General features: G+C 43.4%; 1 protein-coding gene across 2 annotated transcripts in view; it reads left to right on the top strand.

Annotated features, from left to right (window-relative positions):
• Nucleotides 1–1,105: 1,105 nt before the first annotated feature.
• The window catches only part of RASGEF1A (RasGEF domain family member 1A), a 50,059-nt gene continuing 28,180 nt past the window's right edge, over nt 1,106–22,984 (top strand). Inside the window, exon 1 of one of the 2 annotated variants that reach the window (XM_040435483.1) lies at nt 1,106–1,442. In XM_040435483.1, the coding sequence (XP_040291417.1) occupies nt 1,419–1,442 (24 nt within the window). In that variant the 5' untranslated portion in view covers nt 1,106–1,418. The remainder of the gene's footprint in view (nt 1,443–22,984) is intronic. The other variant, XM_040435484.1, reaches the window with a different exon arrangement.

Here is a 22,984-nt window from a genome sequence, read left to right as displayed (position 1 = left end):
TCATGCTCCGATGCTCTCCTTTGCCCTGCGCTAATTCGAACAGGGCAAAGGCATTTTTAGGAATTCCGGTGACGTACCGGGGCTTTGCATTTCCAGTAAAACGGCTAGGACAGCGCTAAAGCCCGCCCATCAGAGCCAGTGATGTCACCGAACACACTGCCGGGCGGAAGTTTCTGCCCGGCAGTGTGTTATGATAAACAAAAGAGCACTTGCCCTGTGCGATCTAGCGCAGGGCAAGGGAGCGCATCGGAGCATGGTATGCTTTGATGCTAGCCTCAGGGGGGCTGCCTGGGTGAAAATAAGGGTATGTCTGGGTTCAGCTCTGAACCCGGACAACCCCTTTAAGTTGCTCCCTGTGGGCATTTTTAATTTCTAGAGTAATTTTTCGCATTATTTTACGACTATATGGATTCATCTGTTTAGCCATTTCTTAGTCATATCTGTTTCTGGGAAAGCTGTGTGACAAACAATATGTCCTCTAGTATAGTTCACACAGAAGCAGTCAGCTAGATTTTTTACGTGACAAATCTGCTCCAGTACTGCTGCGTAATTAGGCAACTGTTGCTTTAAGGACTTCAGGAAAGCTGGGTTGGAATTGCCATTATGTTTATATGCTTTATCACCTATGTGGTTAGAAAATCTATAGATAGACAGACAGATAGATAGATAGATAGATAGATAGATAGATAGATAGATAGATAGATAGATAGATAGATAGATAGATAGATAGATAGATAGACCGGTAGTTAGATGGATGGACAGACTGACAGAGAGATAAGATAAATAGATAGATAGATAGATAGATAGATAGATAGATAGATAGATAGATAGATAGATAGATAGATAGATAGATAGGTAATCTGTAGAATCTTACAATCTAGATCACATATGAACAAAATCAGACATTATAGAAAAAAAATATCTATATATTTACGCTACGTAAATGTAGATGACCATCATTGGTCAGAGGAGGTTGCCCACAGAAAGTGGTGGCTCATGTTCTGTGAGGTCAGGCAGTGTCTGTCACTTGTGCCTCACATCCTCTGCACTAGCACACAGCAGGAGGGCGGAGGGAGTCCAGTGTAACCTGTTGTACAGGCGTATGAGCTTCCAAAAAAGGCAGGAGGAGGGACTGTGGAGGATTAGACAGCAGCTTTGCTACAAAAGACACAAGCCACAATCATTTCTGGTGTTATATGAAGCGGCCAACAAGCAGGGAGCTCTCACCGTACACAGCTCCGTCAAAGGCAGGATAAGGCGGAGAAAATATTATCCCTCTTGGTTTATTAGGAAGCTATTGAGATACAGCTTGGCGGGAAGGCAAACAGCTCTGGGATAATGCTGACAGCCTGACGAGGTCCGCTGCCAAGGCAACACGTCGCCTACCCTGCAAATCTGAGAACACTCCAGCAACCCTTATGCGCATGGTGCCAAAAATGAGGGTAAGCGATAGCTTTTTCTGTGCATTTTCTGATGGCCGATTCCCCAGGCTTAGGATTGGCAGCCTATATCGGTTATTCCTGTCAAGGAGAATCAATCAGGAAATTGGGCTGATTTGAATTTTGGAGAATCAATGGAAGAATTTTCAATGATTGGCTCAACCCTATCTCTAGTGTGCGGGAGCAGCATGAGAGCGTAGAGCAGGCAGCGTTCCAGCCTAGTGTAAGATGAATTCAGTGGATCCAGTCTATACGTATTACTGCAGGGGCTGAAAGTTTGTGGACTATTGGTGTGACGCAGGGTGCTGCTGTTGTGTCATGTGCTTGTTTACTACATACATCCACACTACTGTGGTTCATAGATCACCATGCGTGTCTAGAAGAATACCTGTGCTCAAATGTTTTCATACTGTACTTTACATATGTCATTGGATACAAATGGACATTGGGCATGTATGGATGCTTGAGTAGTATCTATCTAGCCATCTTTTAGGTATTGTACATCTGTAAGCTGAGAATGTGCCATTAAAGAATACCATGCATTTCACATTACATGCACATCCCTGACAGTTGGAGCTCAGAATCTGATCAGATCTGACTACACACTGCTGTTCACATCACATGGCCACACAGAAGTCTGTAGAAGTGGAAGATGTAAAAAAAAACTATTTTTGGCTGCTGCTTTACCCTGGAAAAAACATTACAGATACCTGCAATCCCAAAAAAACACAATATCATTAGGGAATGTAGCATATGACAAACTGAACCTAAAGCCACGTCTGCGTTTTGTGTCCTACCGCAGAAGTACAGTAGTGCAGTGCCACCATAATAGGTGTTTAGTCCTGGCGTTCTCAGCGGCAGAGCAGTGCATGCACCGGTCCCCATGGACGGGGCTGTTTACTGTACTTGTGGTGATGATGCATGGAGCAGGTGCTGCCTCTTGCTTTGTTTTTTTCAGACAGCAAACATGACAGGAATTTCCCCATTCTTCCTCTGATGGTCTGTTATTTCCAGCTTGCTTCTCCTGTAGACACGCTGCTATCTTCATGCTCTGAGAAGCCTGCTTAACTGCAGAAAGGTTTGGACAATAAAACTATCCTTAGGATGAGCCTGAAGAAGAGAAATAAGCTAAAAGACTAAGCTTATCAGATGTGGCAGAGCTTGTTTTTTACAGTAGAAGGCTACATGCACACGACCGTAGTGTGTTTTGCGGTCCGCAAATCACGGATCTGCAAAACATGGATGGCGTCCGTGCACGGACAGCCTTTAATATAACTGCCTATTCTTGTCCACAAAGCGCGGACAAGAATAGGACATGTTATTTTTTTTTGCGGGGCAGGGAACGGAGCAACAGATCTTTTGCGGCCCCATTGAAGTGAATGGGTCCGCATCCGAGTCGCAGTTTTTGCGGACCAAAACAACGGACGTGTGCATGAGGCCTAATATTAAGATGAAGCAGAACTAACTGGAAAAGTCAATTCTGTTAGATCTGTAGGTAAACATATTCACTGCTCTTGTACTAACTAATGTAAATATGATGCACCAATTAATTCAGTTCAGGGATCATATGTGGACGGAAACTGTCCTGAATCCTTGAGCTGAGACCAATTATATTACCAGAAGTGACTAGATGAGCAAAGAATAAGGGTAACAGGAAAGGTGGCCCAAGGTAACTGGTGAACCCCATCATCCATTCTTCACCTGTGGTCTTCATACACGTTCCAAGCGTCCATTAGTTGTCACCTACTGTACATTGCGTGGATTCTGCAGCAGGTGGTGACTGTATTATTACATTTAGCCCTGTCACTACATATAGCTACATGTTATGTCATTTCATTGTATTTTTGCATGTGCTTCTGTTGGTTTCCTCAATACTTCAATAGGCTGCTTCTTACCAAACTCATGGACCAGCATGGGATTCTAGCATGGCTTCTTATGAATTTCTAGAATATACAATGTATACTACTTGGAGAGCAGCATTTTGATTTCCATATCTTGAGACACAGCTTGGACCTTATTGATGGATATTACATTTTCACATTTTAAATTGTTAAAAGTATTAATGCTGGCAACTGTTTGGTCAGTACCTTATTCATTTGCTCGCAGAGAGGCTGTCGTGGCCATCTTGATTGAAGAAACAGTGTGATATCTTGCACAGTGATGACATCATCACGGCGGCGTAGTGACATCAATGTTACCGGGCCTGGCCAGTGCGGTGTGATGATGTCATCACACCACGCACAAGATTTTGCACGTTTCACCGCGCACAAGATTTTGCACGTTTTCTTCTATCAAGATTGCCGCAATGGCCTCTCCGCAAGCAAATGGATTTTTGTTTATTACCGCCATTTCAGGAAAAATTTATTTGTTATTATGAAGAGCGAGGAAATTTGGCTTTTCCTGAAATTCGGATTGAAGTCTACTTCGCTAACTTCAATTTGCTCAACACTAATAATGAATATAGCTGACAGGCTGATCTGTTTGATATAAATGTATATGGTTTAGTATTCCCAAACCTGAACAGGAATTAAGTGCTTAAAAATGGAGCCTTTGTGTGCAAGGGGTTAATGTGCACAAGCCTCCTTCACTTCCTGAGTCTGGTGCAGATGTTGTCACTGTCTGTCTGATGCTAAGTGTCTGTTCTGGAGTAGAATGTATTCTGCTCATTAGATAGTCCTTCAATATTTGATTACCAGTATATGAAGCTTTTTACTAGTTTATTCCATAATGGCTTCTTGTATAGTCTAGACGTCTTGATGACCATGGAAAATAGGTCATTGGCATTAAGTAGTCTATAGATCATGTACTGCTCTTCTAGATGAAAAGTAGAACTCACTTCCCTGGCAATTCAATAGCTACTCTAAAGTTGTAAAACATGATATTCTTAAAGTGTTCCTAAATTATTATTATTTCTTTTTTTTTACTTTTCCTAGCGAAATAGGCACCTGAAGTTCAGGTGCGGCCGCGCTAAGCGTTGTACAGGAAAGAGCATACATCGCTCTGCCTTGCTAATAACTTACATACCACATCGGTACAGGCTATTACCAGAGTGAAGCAAGCACAGGGCAGGAGCTCCATAGCACGCTCCTGCCTGTGCTGCCTCTGCTGAAGCCTCCACCAGGGAGCCTGCAGAGGTGACAGGTCAAACACCTCAGAGGTTGCAGCTTGAGAAGAACAGAACTGGTACAGGCAGGAGCAAGGATGTATGCTCTGACCTGGTAAGTGCTCAGTGCAGCCCTATAGAAATCTGTACACTAGTACACAGCGTGTACTGACTGCAAAGCGCAATAGGTACCTTAACTTCAGATGCCTGTTTCACTAGGAAAAGTAAAAAAAAAATTCAAGTACATTAAAAATATGCTTTTTATCATACCGTATGTACAATAGGTATTAATAAAGTGAAAGTTTAGGTACACTTTAATGGCATTGATTCTATATTGCAGAACTGATAGACTAGAAAATTGGGTTCAATGATAAAAGAAAACTTGGTAGGCCCTTTGTGTGGTACAGGGAATTGTATACATCATTGGTGGTTGTTAGACATGCTATTTTGTCCAGGTCCAGTGAGGACCATGTTGACCTTTATAGTTTTGTGTTATATTGAGCTGCTTTAGCTTTGTCTCTGAAGCTCCATGGAAAGCGTGGGATTATTGTCCAAGGCATTCTGTGGGGTTGTAAGCCATTCAAGGTGTTTTTTTCTCACACAATGTTTAAGTGCTGCTGACCTTTGTTCCTTTCACTTGTTTTGCTTCAGGAAGGACAAATCTTATTCAACTTTCATACTTTAGAAGTTGCTTTGATGTGGGTCTTGAAAAAAGGTTTTCACCAAATAAGACAATTCCTGATTGAAAGTGGTTGGGTTACACACACAACTGTAGTAGAGTAAGACATCTGAAATTACCATTATGTATGTAGGGCCAACACATGTCTCGACAGGGATTTGGGTTCACAATTACGGTAGTTACAAACACTCTAAGACCAGTTCCAAAGAAAGTTAATCACCTTTAGGGCTCATGCACACAAACTTTTATTGCGTTCCGTATACGGGCCGTTTTTTGCGTTCCGTATATGGTCCGTATACGGAACCATTCATTTCAATAGTTCCGCAAAAAAAACTGAAGTTATTCCGTTTACGTTTTTCCGTTCCGTTGAAAGATGTCTTATTATTGCCCACAAATCACGTTCCGTGGCTCCATTAAAGTCAATGGGTTTGCAAAAAAAGTGGAACACATACAGAATGTACTCCGTATGTCTTCCGTATCCGTTCTGTTTTTGTGGAACCATCTATTGAAAATGTTATGCTCAGCCCAATTTTTCCTATGTAATTACTGTATACTGTATATGCCATATGGAAAAACAGAACGGAAAAACTGGACCAAAAACACTACTGAAACAAAAAAATGGAAAAACGGATCTGTTACAAACGGCCCACAAAACACTGAAAACGCAATACGGTCGTGTGCATGAACCCTTACAGTGCTGGAGGAAACCAGTGGATCCAACGTAGAAGACATACAATATCCAAGAAAATGTTGCTTACATTAGATTTGATGCAATGGCTCCAAACAACTATTACAGAACACCCACCGTAGTCTATGGAAATAGCACCAACATTTTCATTAGATTTAGAAATGGCAATAATATTGAAATTTGTAGGAAACTACATCTTCAGAAGTTCCAAGCAGACATTATATTAGCCCATTTCTATTACACTTAGTAGATGCCTATTTTTGCTTCACTTTTTAAAAGGTTCAGCTGTCTCATCTACTTAACTTACTCATTCTTGAATTTTACATTATTTATCCAGCCTGCATTCACCCAAGTAAATAATTTACAGATTTTTGAATTCATTGAACTGGAGCATTATGTAGTACGGGAAGTATGTGTTATTTATCAGCATAAGAAAAACTAAAACCAATGATATTCAGCATGATGACTTTCCTCCATTCTCAGCCCTATTCTAGATTCTTTGATATTTATGAGGTTTCAATGATCAACTTGAAAAAAATGGCTTGCCATTATACTAGCATAGGAAAACCTAGTTGCCCCCACCTCATGTAGAGGCATCACCCAGGGTATCTCCCAAGTTTGATAACATTGCTGTAATTTTGCAGAGGGGTATCCCGCTGCGGGTTTAGGCCATCATGACTCAAGGGTCTTATTGTATGAACATCCTATACGTTCCTCCTATTACTGGAACTACACATAAAACTGCTGTACAAGGGCGCTCCCTTGTAAAATGCTATGCGCCCACATAATCATCACATGACCAGGACAGACTTTTATCCCTGGAAGTAAACAATGAACAATGAAGGTTCCTAATCAATGAATACAAGGATGTGTCTGGTAAACCATGAGGAACTGGTACAGAAAGTATATTAGAACATTATATATCTTTACATTACACAAAGCAACAGCAGATATTGATCTGTTGCATGAGATATTGGCCAAATATCCCCAACAACATGACATTTTAATTTTGTTATCTATATCTTAGCGTTGACCATAGAAAGCTGGTATTGTTTTCATATGCCACCGAGATTTTAGATGCCTTGCTGTTGGGCAGAGGCTCATTGCAAAGCCTTATTCAGCGACCATTTGCCGGCTGAAATGGAGCGTGTTTGCTGTAATCCACCTGGCGCCAGCGAGCTGTCATCTTACAAACAGCACTAGTAAAACTTTGATGTGGATTTAACAGTGGGAATCATTTGGTTATTAAAACAAAGAATGTCGACATACTAGGAATCTATGGAATTTCATCACTGAACATTGATTGCATTGACATATTTTTCCTCTTTTATTGCTATGAACTTTCTTTATAGAGTGAATAGATACACAGTCAATGACAGCACATTTGCAGTTGTTCTGTATTCACACACACTAGCTTCACACGTGCCACCCTATGACTAGTCTCTATTTCAGTAGTTACACATTCACTTCAGTCCGATTGCCTTCTAAAATTTCAAAACTTGTTACAGTATGAATTTCCTCATCATAACTGTATGAATTTTGCTTGAACACAGGGGCAGACATACCCTATTTTGAAACAGTGGAAAGGGGCCCAGTAGGTAAGGGGACCCTTCTAATCTAAAAGCATTTTCTCACAGTTTATTTGATTTCATGTAAATTTTGTGGTTCAATGTAACTACTGGATTGTTAGAGAGACATAAGGAGCATCTGTGTAATGGACTATTGTGTACTGTTTGCTCAAGGGCCCTTTGCTATCTATGTCTGACCCTGTTTGAACACATCCTAAGAAGCTTAGTTCTGAATGTCCCTGTTATCTAAAAGGAAAGGCCTGTTTAATGTTTTCTATACAGTACTTGACACAATTGATACTGAATGTTAACCATAAAAAATTGGGTGAGCAGGAATAGTACCATTAAAGTTATACATATTAGGCTTTCAGAACATTTCAGCTCCTTTTCTTTGAACCACTTTGAATCATGTTTGTTTTGCACATACCTTAAAGGGGTTGTCCTGGGTTCAGAGATGCACCGGACATACCCACAATTTCACCCAGGCAGCCCCCATGATATGAGCATTTGCTGAATCACACAGGGCAAAGGCTTTTTCTGGAGATCTGGTGACGTACCGAGCTCTCCATGGGTAAGCTAGGCAGAGACTCCTGCCTAGCAATGACGTCACTGTCACTAATGGGCGGGCTATAGTTCTGCCCTAGCCTGATGGCATTGGAAGTGGTTCAAAACCACTATTCTTTGATCCTTTGATGATAAAAAAAATCTGGGAAAAAATAGACTTTTCTTTATGTTACCACTAATATAAAATCTGGTATTCATTAGAAGCAATTATCAGGGAGTCTTTCACAGTGGTTAATTGTTAGACCCCCTGTGTAATAAAAATTACTGGTACTGCTTCTTAAAAAAAAAAAATTTTTATTCAATATTATCGCTAGTGATTATAGCAAATTAGAGTTTATTTTCTTGATTGAGAAAAATCAGCAATGTAATATTCGCGTAATGCGTGCAAAATACAGACGTGGGTCACTTTTGCTACATTTTCCAAGCTGCTAGAAGTTTCCTGAGACTGGAGAAAATGGTTGGCATGGCAGAACATTCCAAATGGCTTTATATGCAGTTAGAGGGCTCCAATATATTCCTGATTGCTCTAATCAGCACTAATGATGCGAATATTTTGGCGCAATATGTGAAACTTCACATTTTAGCAGGTCTGCATGTATGTATGGACAGGAGAACCTATCACACTACCTAACACACTGCACTGAAACAGCTACACTATATCATGATCTAGCCTACACTGACTATCTCCCACTAACTATCTGTATTATATATATATATGAGCTATCTAACTATCTATCTAATGTAGTGTGGAAAGCACATAGCACAGCAATGACACTGCTGTCTCTCTCAGAACTTAAAAAAACTGTAGAAAATGGCTGCTGGGGAGGTTCTTATATAACGGGTAGGCAACTTTCCTATTAGTTGTTAGGGATGTTGCTAAGCTCAGACAAAGACATTGCAGCCTTCTAATTGGCCCACAAGCAAGAACGGAGGTTACTGATGAAAAAAAATCTAGAATATTCGAAATTACGAATATATATCACTATATTCTAAATATTCGCAAATTCTCGAAGTGCCGATATTCGCGATTAATATTCACGTTCGAATATTCGCGCCCAACACTAATTATCGCTAATGAGCATTACTATGAACCTTCATTAGCAATGTTCGAGACAATTCGCAGCCCGTGTAAAGGACTTTATTACACCAACAGATTAATTGACCAATATCTGTCCAATCAGACCAATAGTTGGTGTGTATAACAAAAGATCTGTGTGTGTAATTGGCCATCTGACCAATGATTGGTGAGAAAATCTGTCAGATAATCTGTTGGTGTAATACAGCCCTAAAACAGCCTTTAGGCATTAATGCTCTATACTGAAGGATTAATGAGGTACTGCATGCTTGTACTGAGCTTTGTTTTAGGTAATCCTCCTGTGTCATAACACAGACAATCCTCAGGAATCCTAGATTACCATTCCAGGCATGTTTTACATTGAGTACTTGTCCTGGAGTCTTTTCTTGTATAAGTGGCTCAGATTGCTTGAATTTACGAGAACATTCTAATGAAGAAAGCCCAAATAGTGTAACCTGGTTTTTGTTATAAGTACTATATATTTGTTTCCTTTTCCTTATCATTAGTATTTCCTTGGGTTTAGGGCTCTTTCACACTTGCGTTCTTGTCTTCCGGCATAGAGTTCCGTCGTCGGGGCTCTATGCCGGAAGAATCCTGATCAGGATTATCCCCATGCATTCTGAATGGAGAGAAATCCGTTCAGGATGCATCAGGATGTCTTCAGTTCCAGGAACGGAACGTTTTTTGGCCGGAGAAAATACTGCAGCATGCTGCGCTTTTTGCTCCGGCCAAAAATCCGGAACACTTGCCGCAAGGCCGGATCCGGAATTAATGCCCATTGAAAGGCATTGATCCGGATCCGGCCTTAAGCTAAATGTCGTTTCGGCGCATTGCCGGATCCGACGTTTAGCTTTTTCTGAATGGTTACCATGGCTGCCGGGACGCTAAAGTCCTGGCAGCCATGGTAAAGTGTAGCGGGGAGCGGGGGAGCAGTGTACTTACCTTCCGTGCGGCTCCCCGGGCGCTCCAGAGTGACGTCAGGGCGCCCCAAGCACATGGATCATGTGATCGCATGGATTACGTCATCCATGCGCATGGGGCGCTCTGACGTCATTCTGGAGCGCCCCGGGAGCCGCACGGACTGTAAGTATACCGCTCCCCCGATCCCCGCTCCTACTATGGCAACCAGGACTTTAATAGCGTCCTGGGTGCCATAGTAACACTGAAAGCATTTGGAAGACGGTTCCGTCTTCAAATGCTTTCAGTACACTTGCGTTTTTCCGGATCCGGCGTGTAATTCCGGCAAGGGGAGTACACGCCGGATCCGGACAACGCAAGTGTGAAAGAGGCCTTAAATGAAAGCAGAACAGTTATATCAAAGGATTAGTTGATTGAAAAAAAAGATTTCGACTACAACCAAGCTATTGTGCCCATCACTAGTTGATGTAACACTTTAATCTTGAAAAGAGTAAATGAATAGTAATAAAAGCATGTATAGTATATATGCAATGCTTATACGTGCTAAGTGGCCCATTTGAAGGGGTAATCCTATGATTAATGTAAAAAAATTTAATCAAACATCATAGAGTGCATAACAATCTCTTTCCACCAACAAACATAGAACCAGCCCTGTACCTCACATGGATCCAGAGATCTGCCCATTCTTTGTTCTACTAGATTTATATCAAGCTGGCAGATAAAGGGGAGTGTCTTTTCTGATGCAGCTCAGAAGGCGTGTCCATGTTCTACCTATCACAGCTCAGGAGGCAGATGAAGGATGAAACTGAGCATGTGCGGCCTTCTCCTTGAGCAGGACAAAGAGATAAGAAAGTAAATGGCACCATACAGATACATTTTTATTGAATAACTCAGTGGCTATGCAAATTTTTAGTTACATGAAATTACAAAGTATTCAGATCCTGGTGCTGGTTTGAAAATTTTCAAGGGAAAATCCCTTTAGTTTATGTTGGCCCTATCCTTTATTGGTAGCTGATAAAAACCTATAGGAGAATTCCTCTTCACAGACTTTGTAATGGGGGGTTGTAATTAGGGAGTTTCCAAATATAGATTTTGTGAAATACCCACAATCAGCTGTTATTTTTAAGAGAAGATGCAGGCGGATCCACATATTGTATTACGTAGTGTCCAATTAAATGAAAGCTCTGCATTGGGTCACAGAGAGCAGATAATCCCACTTCCATATATATGCATAGGAGTTGTCCTGGTACTGGAAATTAAATCACTATGTTTATCTACTACACTAGGTGTTAAGCTTTTTTTCCCATGCCTTCCTCTACATAACTTCAGCGGATCCACCGCCACTTTTAAATTTAAGACCGCTTCTTAGCTGTCTTACACTTAGACCATTTTCTATGCCTCAAACAGGCGTAGAAAATGTTAAATGCCGACCCACACCATGCCCCCTTTTTTAGACCTGGTGTGAGCAGGGAGAAGTCGCAGATTTCAAAGATCCTTTGCGCCGCAATCTGCACCAGAAATACTCCAAATTTAGCCTTATTTCTGTTTGATAAATGATCCCCTAAGATCGCAAAACCTTGTTTTGTTTATCATGGGTTATAGGAAGGTTAGACCTAAATCACATATAACTGCTTTGTAGTACGCATGAAATCAAGCGTTCAATTGTTTATAGCCATTGCATAACAAGTATAATTATTTTACATCTAACTCTACAATCGTAGGTATTTGTACCATGAAGACATTTCTGTGGGAACTTTAGTGTTGGATGTTCTAGTGGTTCATTCGGGAGTGCTCATATTTTCTCTGATGCCATTGGAAGAGGTTCAAAACCACAGACATACTATTCTTTCATCCTTTGATGATAAATATAATCTGGGCAAAAACAGGCTTTTCTTTATGTTACCACTAATGTAAAATCTGGTATTTATTAGAAGCAATTATCAGAGACTTTCACAGTGGTCAATCGTTAGACCCCCTGTGAAATTCAAATTACTGCTTCTGAATAAAAATATCTTATTTTAATATTGAATGTTTTTACCTTATATTGCAAGCTTGCTGTGTTTCTCACCATTGCAATGGATAGCAGGCATGGAGAAATAGAATTTGTAGGTTTCTGTCAATACTGTTGTTTCATTGTAGAGAGAAAATGTATTGGTGGGGTTCAAGTTACCAGAACCTGACTGTGAACCTTAATACATGGTAAATAAGCCACACTGTGATTTCCCTAAACATTATATATATATATATATATATATATATATATTGTAGGAAAGCGCAAAGGGCCATCGTTGACGGAAGATATGTGTCACCGAGATTCCTGGCCTCGGTGAGGTAAGAGCCGGTAATTGTAAGTGTCAGCGGCAGCTTGTGCTGACTGACACTATTGATCATTTAGTGTGGCTGTAAAGCCGATCCGGGCCGGCTCTTACTGGGAGCAGCCAAAGTGCAGGGTGGGTGGCTGTTTCCCACGTTCCAGGCCGGGTTTTGGTTTGGGATAAAAACCCAGCCAGCAGTCTCAGCTGGGTGGATTATACTCCATCTGCTAGTGGAGCTTTCTCAGTCTGGGTGTTGGAGCCTGAGAGTTTGGGCCGGGACTAAGGCCTGCTATATTGTTTGGTTAAAAGCACATGGACTTCTGCTTCACCCAAGGACTTATGTGCTGCAGCCTGGTGTGAACAAACACCAGACTCAAGGTGACTGTTTTTCCCTGAAACTAACTTTTTGTTGTCACTTTACGTATGTGTAAATAAAACACTGCACTGTTTAAGTTAAAGACGTTGTCATTGCCTCTGTACTGCGTCCGCAAGCCTGTCTATATATACACAGTGGATATAAAAAGTCTACACGCCCCTGTTAAAATGTCAGGTTTTTGTGCTGTAAAAAAATGAGACAAAGATAAATTATTTCAGAACATTTTCCACCTTTAATGTGACCTATAAACTGTACCAATCAATTGAAAAACAAACTGAAATCTTTTAGGTGGAGGGAAGAAAACCAAAAAAACACATTCAAAATCATGTTAAATAGGAGTCAGCATACACCTGCCATCATTTAAAAAGCCTCTGATTAACCCTAAATAAAGTTCAGCTGCTCTAGTTGGTCTTTCCTGAAATTTTCTTAGCCGCATCCAACAAAAAAAGCCATGGTCCACAGAGAGCTTCCAAAGCATCAGAGGGATCTCATTGTTAAAAGGTATCAGTCAGAAGAAGGGTACAAAAGAATTTCCAAGGCATTAGATATACCATGGAACACAGTGAAGACAGTCATCATCAAGTGGAGTAAATATAGCACAACAGTGACATTACCAAGAACTGGACGTCCCTCCAAAATTTATGAAAAAACGAGAAGAAAACTGGTCTGGGAGGCTACCAAGAGGCCTACAGCAACATTAAAGGAGCTGTAGGAATATCTGGCAAGTACTGGCTGTGTGGTACATGTGACAACAATCTCCAGTATTCTTCATATGTCTGAGCTATGGGGTAGAGTGGCAAGACAAAAGCCCTTTCTTACTAAGAAAAACATCCAAGCCAGGCTACATTTTCCAAAAAGCATGTTTGAAAAGGTGTTATGGTCTGATGAAACCAAGGTGGAACTTTTTGTCAATAATTCCAAAAGATATGATTGGCGCAAAAACAACACTGCACATCACCAAAAGAACACCATACCCACAGTAAAGCATGGTGGTGGCAGCATCATGGTTTGGGGCTATTTTTCTTCAGCTGGAACTGAGGCCTTAGTTAAGCTAGAGGGAATTATGAACAGTTCCAAATACCAGTCAATATTGGCACAAAACCTTCAGGCTTCTGCTAGAAAGCTGAACATGAAGAGGAACTTCATCTTTCAGCATGACAACGACCCAAAGCATACATCCAAATCAACAAAGGAATGGCTTCACCAGAAGAAGATTAAAGTTTTGGAATGGCCCAGCCAGAGCCCAGACCTGAATCCAATTGAAAATCGGTGGGGTAATCTGAAGAGGGCTGTGCACAGGAGATGCCCTCGCAATCTGACAGATTTGGAGTGTTTTTGCTACTAAGAGTGGGCAAATCTTGCCAAGTCAAAATGTGCCATGCTGATAGACTCATACCCAAAAAGAGTGCTGTAATAAAATCAAACGGTGCTTCAACAAAGTATTAGTTTAAGGGTGTGCACACTTATGGAACCATATTATTTTATTTTTATATTTTTTCTTCCCTCTACCTAAAATATTTCAGTTTGTTTTTTAATTGAGTTGTACAGTTTATAGGTCACATTAAAGTTGGAAAAAGTTCTGAACTGATTTATCTTTGTCTCATTTTTTTACATCACAGAAACCTGACATTTTAACAGGGCCGGTGTAGACTTTTTATATCCAATATATATATATATACATATATACACTGCTCAAAAAAATAAAGGGAACACTTAAACAACACAATGTAACTCCAAGTCAATCACACTTCTGTGAAATCAAAATGTCCACTTAGGAAGCAACACTGAGTGACAATCAATTTCACATGCTGTTATGAAAATGGGATAGACAACAGGTGGAAATTATAGGCAATTAGCAAGACACCCCCAATAAAGGAGTGGTTCTGCAGGTGGTGACCACAGACCACTTCTCAGTTCCTATGCTTCCTGGCTGATGTTTTGGTCACTTTTGAATGCTGTTTTGGTCACTCTAGTGGTAGCATGAGATGGAGTCTACAACCCACACAAGTGGCTCAGGTAGTGCAGCTTATCCAGGATGGCACATCAATGCGAGCTGTGGCAAGAAGGTTTGCTGTGTCTGTCAGCGTAGTGTCCAGAGCATGGAGGCGCTACCAGGAGACAGGCCAGTACATCAGCAGACGTGGAGGAGGCCGCAGAAGAGCAACAACCCATCAGCAGGACCGCTACCTCCGCCTTTGTGCAAGGAGGAACAGGAGGAGCACTGCCAGAGCCCTGCAAAATGACCTCCAGCAGGCCACAAATGCGCACGTGTTTGCTCAAACGGTCAGAAACAGACTCCATGAGGGTGATATGAGGGCCCGACGTCCACAGGTGGGGGTTGTGCTTACAGCCCAACACCATGCAGGACGTTTGGCATTTGCCAGAGAACACCAAGATTGGCAAATTCGCCACTGGTGCCCTGTGCTCTTCACAGATGAAAGCAGGTTCACACTGAGCACATGTGACAGACGTGACAGAGTCTTGAGACGCCGTGGAGAACGTTCTGCTGCCTGCAACATCCTCCAGCATGACCGGTTTGGCATTGGGTCAGTAATGGTGTGGGGAGCATTTCTTTGGAGGGCCGCACAGCTCTCCATGTGCTCGCCAGAGGTAGCCTGACTGCCATTAGGTAACGAGATGAGATCCTGAGACTCCTTGTGAGACCATATGCTGGTGCGGTTGGCCCTGGGTTCCTCCTAATGCAAGACAATGCTAGACCTCATGTGGCTGGAGTGTGTCAGCAGTTCCTGCAAGACGAAGGCATTGATGCTATGGACTGGCCCGCCCGTTCCCCAGACCTGAATCCAATTGAGCACATCTGGGACATCATGTCTCGCTCTATCCACCAACGTCACGTTGCACCACAGACTGTCCAGGAGTTGGCAGATGCTTTAGTCCAGGTCTGGGAGGAGATTCCTCAGGAGACCGTCCGCCAACTCATCAGGAGCATGCACAGGCGTTGTAGGGAGATCATACAGGCACGTGGAGGCCACACACACTACTGAGCTTCATTTTGACTTGTTTTAAGGACATTACATCAAAGTTGGATCAGCCTGTAGTGTGTTTTTACACTTTTAAGTGTGACTCCAAATCCAGACCTCCATGGGTTGAAAAATTTGATTTCGATTTTTTAATTTTTGTTTGATTTTGTTGTGAGCAAATTCAACTATGTAAAGAACAAAGTATTTCAGAAGAATATTTAATTAACTCAGATCTAGGATGTGTTATTTTTGTGTTCCCTTTATTTTTTTGAGCAGTGTATATATATATATATGTGTTAAGGCCGATTAATTGGCCTGTATTTGTGGGAGGGGCGCCCTGCCCTATATCTGGCACGCACCTTTCTCCAGAGGGGACGGACGGCAGCAGTGTTCCTGTTACAGCCGGCGGCGTCAGCATCTCCTAGGCGACAGAGCGTCACTTCCGGTCGGCGCTTCCTCCTGCAGTCCAGCATCCTGTTCCTCCTCGTGCGGCGCGTGAGTAGCTGCTGCCTCAGCGCAGTGTCGGCTCCTTAGTCCGGTCGGTGAGGTCGGTCCCTCTAAGGTATGAGAGGGACATCCCCACACCGGAACTGCAGTCTGCCAGCACGCCCCGCTCCCACGTGACTTGCACGCAGGTAGTAGGGGTCAGCGGGACTCCGTTCGTATATTTGCTGGGGCTACTCGCATTAGGCTCTATCTTTCTGCATTGGGGGAGTAAGCACGGGGAGGGGGGGGGGGGGAATGTCAATGAGAAGGCTAGTTTGAGGGCGGAGTTTCAATCTGCCTGATTAATCACAGCCTAGCTGTTTTTAACTTTTCTGTCAAGACGAATTTTGTATAATCACCATGTCTGTTATATGGGGGCCAAAGTCTGGCACGGGCCGCCGTGCTGTCAGTTAGGTAGGGGGTTAATGCCATACAGCGTGATGGTGATGAGTTGTTTGGGGTAGTTCCCCCAGTAACAGGCGCCCCTAGACGTAGGCCAGCAGGGGCACGCCAGACCCTTCACATTGTATGGCATTTTATTTCATTGTTCTGTTTCAGATGGGCAGGTTTCTCATTTGCCTGTCTTCATACACTTGGCGCAATTTGCTTGCTACATAGATAGCTGTGTTTTTATTTTTGGCATATGCACGTCAGCCGTTCAGCCAACTCCGTGAGAACCCCGGCAATCTGACAATCGTGTCTCGTCACCCAGCTTCGGGCCACCTGAACGCAGGCGCAAGCGTTGTTAAAAAAATAAAAATAAATACTTATTCTGCTTAATTCATGCGGATAGGTCTATTTCCACGGTTGGTTCCTTGTGTTCTTCTCATATCAGCATCGTGTCCTGTTTCCGGTAAGGTCCTCCTTCTTTGTCTCCAATTTATTTTCCACTGTCACACGTCTCCTCTTTCTCCATACCTCAGCTGTCAGGTGGTCACCAGGGTCAGTTACCTTTGCATGATGGTTTCTGCAGTGGCGGTGGTGGTGTCTAGGCACGGGTGGTAGTCAAATTGTTGTTAAACAGTGGTAGTGACGGTCCGTCTTTTTGCTTGCTTTACAGTCACAGAGAGCATGTCAGCTAGGTTTCCGGAAGACAAGTTGGTTAGGGTCCGCGCAGTCATTCACAGTTTCGTCACTGGTAGGGTCACCACCAAGGTGGAACTGCAGTCGTTGTTAGGCATGTAAATTTTGCGATGCGCATCATTCCTCAGGGTAGGTTTTCGTAGCCAGATTGTTACCACTCCCACTGTCATAGCTATCATCCAGCCATGTCTCAGTTATTCCCACTGTCATAGCTATCATCCAGCCATGTCTCAGTTATTCCCACTGTCATAGCTATCATCCAGCCATGTCTCAGTTATTCCCACTGCCATAGCTATCATCCAGCCATGTCTCAGTTATTCCCACTGTCAAAGCTATCATCCAGCCGTGTCTCAGTTATCCCCACTGTCATAGCTATCATCCAGCCATGTCTCAGTTATTCCCACTGTCATAGCTATCATCCAGCCATGTCTCAGTTATTCCCACTGTCATAGCTATCATCCAGCCGTGTCTCAGTTATTCCCACTGTCATAGCTATCATCCAGCCATGTCTCAGTTATTCCCACGGTCATAGCTATCATCCAGCCGTGTCTCAGTTATTCCCACTGTCATAGCTATCATCCAGCCGTGTCTCAGTTATTCCCACTGTCAAAGCTATCATCCAGCCATGTCTCAGTTATCCCCACTGTCATAGCTATCATCCAGTCATGTCTCAGTTATTCCCACTGTCATAGCTATCATCCAGCCATGTCTCAGTTATTCCCACTGTCATAGCTATCATCCAGCCGTGTCTCAGTTATCCCCACTGTCATAGCTATCATCCAGCCATGTCTCAGTTATTCCCACTGTCATAGCTATCATCCAGCCGTGTCTCAGTTATTCCCACTGTCATAGCTATCATCCAGCCATGTCTCAGTTATTCCCACGGTCATAGCTATCATCCAGCCGTGTCTCAGTTATTCCCACTGTCATAGCTATCATCCAGCCGTGTCTCAGTTATTCCCACTGTCATAGCCATCATCCAGCCGTGTCTCAGTTATCCCCACTGTCATAGCTATCATCCAGCCGTGTCTCAGTTATTCCCACTGTCATAGCTATCATCCAGCCGTGTCTCAGTTATTCCCACTGTCATAGTTATCATCCAGCCGTGTCTCAGTTATTCCCACTGCCATAGCTATCATCCAGCCGTGTCTCAGTTATTCCCACTGTCATAGCTATCATCCAGCCGTGTCTCAGTTATTCCCACTGTCATAGCTATCATCCAGCCGTGTCTCAGTTATTCCCACTGTCATAGCTATCATCCAGCCGTGTCTCAGTTATTCCCACTGTCATAGCTATCATCCAGCCATGTCTCAGTTATTCCCACTGTCATAGCTTTCATCCAGCCATGTCTCAGTTATTCCGACTGTCATAGTTATCATCCAGCCGTGTCTGTTATTCCCACTGCCATAGCTATCATCCAGCCGTGTCTCAGTTATTCCCACTGTCATAGCTATCATCCAGCCGTGTCTCAGTTATTCCCACTGTCATAGCTATCATCCAGCCATGTCTCAGTTATTCCCACTGTCATAGCTATCATCCAGCCGTGTCTCAGTTATTCCCACTGTCATAGCTATCATCCAGCCATGTCTCAGTTATTCCCACTGTCATAGCTTTCATCCAGCCATGTCTCAGTTATTCCGACTGTCATAGCTATCATCCAGCCGTGTCTCAGTTATTCCCACTGTCATAGCTATCATCCAGCCATGTCTCAGTTATTCCCACTGTCATAGCTTTCATCCAGCCATGTCTCAGTTATTCCGACTGTCATAGCTATCATCCAGCCATGTCTCAGTTATTCCGACTGTCATAGCTATCATCCAGCCATGTCTCAGTTATTCCCACTGTCATAGCTATCATCCAGCCGTGTCTCAGTTATTCCCACTGTCATAGCTATCATCCAGCCGTGTCTCAGTTATTCCCACTGTCATAGCTATCATCCAGCCGTGTCTCAGTTATTCCCACTGTCATAGCTATCATCCAGCCATGTCTCAATTATTCCCTGTCAGGATAGTCCAGTGTTCCTGGACAGTCAAGCGCAAGCGGATTTGAGCATGTGGGACCACTTCTTGAGTCATGGGAATGGCGTGTCCATGTTTGTCCCGGCGGTCTCCCACAACTCCCCCGTCATATTCTCCAACAGCGGGGTCAGCACTGGTTTCGCTGCTATTTTTGGCCCCCATTGGCTGAATGGGGCGTGGCCGGAGGAGTTTTGCGAGGCCACGGGAATTTCCAGTCAACGGAGGCTAGGGACCTGTATCCCGTGGTGGCAGCAGCGCATGTTTAGGGTAACCATTGGACTAACTGTGGTCTAAATGACCAAGACCTCCCAGTCAGGTCCCCCTACCCAGGTCAAATTCTTCCCCCACGTCTCACAAATGGGGTCCGGTCCACGTCCTGCAGGGATTGTCAGGGGCACTGGCCGGTCGCGGCACTAACACCCCACTGTTACCCTTCGGGACAGCAGCGTTGTCCACCTCCCAGTTCATAGCGCATGCGCGTATACTGGCGGTCAATCGAGGTTTTGACCCCCTCACGGTGTCAGGGCATTCGTTTAGGATTGGGGCAGCCTCGGCCGCTTCAGGAATCAGGTGCCAGCACACATTATCCGTAAGTTGGGCCGGTGGCGCTCGTCTTGTTACAGCCGTTATGTTCCGAACCCCGTTAGCGAGATTTCTTGTGCCTTTCAGAATTTGGCGTTGTAATACGTCAATGAACACGCTTTGTATTTTCATGCTGAGTTTTTGGCCTCTTTCAGGTGTACTCTCGACGGAAGCGGTTATGGCACAACTCAAGCCGCTAGTTCTGTTGGGGCATACATTAGGGGGTAGGTTCTTTCACACATAGCCCCGACCACAAGTGTTAAGGCCGATTAATTGGCCTGTATTTGTGGGAGGGGCGCCCTGCCCTATATCTGGCATGCACCTTTCTCCAGAGGGGACGGACGGCAGCAGTGTTCCCCTCCCAGCCCGCCCTTTTCCTTTCACTCTCCTACAGGGTATGCCCTCTTTCAGGTGTACTCTCGACGGAAGCGGTTATGGCACAACTCAAGCCGCTAGTTCTGTTGGGGCATACATTAGGGGGTAGGTTCTTTCACACATAGCCCCGACCACAAATATATATATATATATATATATATATATATATATATATATATAGCTACATTTGGAGGTAAGGCTTATGAGTCGTATTAAAATGTCCTTTCTCTCAAGAAGCATTTTTATGTCCTTTTTCTCAAGAAGCATTCTTACTTCATCCTGAGCGCTCCACTATTTTCCTATACTTTATATTTTATGGCTGTATTGTTGAGTGGTGCGACATGCGTTGGCTGAGCCACTTGATAAAGTAGCTTTTGTATGTAGCAATCTGTAAGGCCATTAGTAAGTGAATGGAGTGTACTGACTGTAACAATAAAGGATTTGGGTTTAGAGGTCATCGGTTTTACGAAAATTATTTAATAGTCACACATCCCCAAAAGCAAGCTGTTCTGCCTGGCCACATTGTTGCTGCCTCACTCAACTCTAAGCCTCCAATTAGAGCTTAAGATTTGGTATAAAGGTGCTACTTAATGTAGTAAACCCTGTTGGGATAGCCTGCCTGTGCAAAGCATTCCGACCAGTGCCTTCCTAGTAAACAAGTAGGCTGCAGGGAGGCTCCTGCAACCATTTCTCTAAAGGCACAGAATGTCCCCAAATCCCAAAGACGCTTAGACCGAGACGTACAGAACTCAGGATTCTGGCCAAGAGTCTGATGCTTTGACACACCTTGTTCATCTGCTAATTTGCAATAATGAAGGTGCATATTATATAACCTGGATTGTTCTTAGATTGTATAAATCTAGTCTTTATGTTAAAGCCAATGGGACAAGCCAAGCATTTACAACTATTAAATATAGTACTGACAGATAAATACAGAATATAGAAGCCTAACCCATTGTACGTAGCTACACACCACATATCTCATAAAACATGAGTTACATGTTACAATATTCAGAATGGCGTCACGCCCCTTTTAATAGGCAAAATTTAAGAGCAGCTATTAGCAATGTCACTATCGGTTGTGCAAAATAAAAAACAAAAAAACAGGTTAACTGCATTGGCCAACTAAAGTCAGTGACACTCCAAAGACATATTGATGGGGAACAGATTGTGATCCCCATTGGGGACAGTGTGATGATAGTTTCTGTAAAGCGCTGCAGAATATGTCAGCGCTATATAGGTGAGCAAATAAATAACTAAATATTAACGTGTAAAACAAATCTCAACATTTTTGACCCATCCCATGTGCTCCAGTGGAGCTGCATTTTTTCATTTAAACATTTTGGGATAGTGTAATCATTAGAAAAGGCTACATCTAATTATAATAATAAAATCCCTGTGTGAGTGCCCTAGGTCCGTGTGTGTGTCACCAGTTTTGGCCATGCGCAGCGGGGTGTCCAATCAGGACACAGCACTCCACACACACACACACAGCGCTCCATAACTGTTTAACCCTTTCCATGCCGCGGTCCTTAGGGACCGCTGTCTGGAAGGGGCTAACCATCGGATTTGAAGGGTTAAGCTCCCTCCCTCCCCACTGTGTGCGGCTGCCACTGGCCACCAATAAGAACAGAGAACAGTAGAAGGGAGGGACTGTGGCTACTGCGCCACCAATGAATATAGTTAATGCTTTAATACATACATAGCCTGCGTGTACCGGCTATATCCCATACCCGGCCCCCGGCCTCTATATCGCTGCAGGTCCTGAGGGGTTAATTGCGGCGGATCGCAGCAGGCAGTCATAGAGACCGGGTATGGGATATGGCCTGCACACGCAGGCTACGTTTGTATTCAAGCATTAACTATATTCATTGGTGGCCCAGTGGCCACAGTCCCTCCCTTCTACTCCTCCTCTTCTCAATATTATATTAATTGCGGTCCCCCCCCTGCAGTGCGCCCCCCCCCCCCCCACAGTATTAAATCATTGGTGGCAATAGCCTCAGGGTCTCCCCCTCCCCCACCCATTGGTGGCACAGTGGCAGCTTCTGATCGGAGTCCAAGCAGTGAAGCCCTGGCTGCCATGATAAGCTCCCTACTGCCGTGTGCACAAAGCAGAGGGCAGCAGGGACAGTGTAAAGTCCTATTCACCCTAATAGAGCTTTATTACAGTGAACAAGACAAGGGTTCTAGCCCCTAAGGAGGCTAATAGTAAATAAAAAAAATATAGAAAATAATATATTGCGATATATATGGTTGTCGCACATGCTTCAAATTATATTGCGATATAAATTTTAGGCCAAAGCGCCCAGCCCTGAGCAGTCTGAGATGAGGTCTGATTGTGGGTCTGATCTGAGGACTTATTAACATTAGGGGTCTGATCTGAGGTCTTATTAATATTGGGGGTCTGATTGAGGGTTGTATTAACATTGGGGGCCTCCTCTAAAACCTAGGCGTGTCTTATGGCCCAGTGCATCTATTAGAACAAAAATACATTAAACTGGACAGTTGCCAAAATGTTGTCAACAAATCTGCTGCATGTGAATTCACCCTCAGGGAAAAGTTGTAGAATACGATTAGCATATATCCATTCCACTATGTATTATGTCAGGAAACTGTCAGGCCACCCACCTAGTATGCATGATGAGACACAATGCTATAAAAGTAGTAGTAGCCTGTCACAACTCTCAGACATTCCAGGAACATAACCCTCCAGTACTTGATGCTCATCAACTTC

Source organism: Bufo bufo, chromosome 6 (genome assembly GCF_905171765.1).
Source record: "Bufo bufo chromosome 6, aBufBuf1.1, whole genome shotgun sequence".
NCBI lineage: Eukaryota > Metazoa > Chordata > Amphibia > Anura > Bufonidae > Bufo > Bufo bufo.
This window is presented reverse-complemented; position numbering and strand designations above follow the sequence as displayed.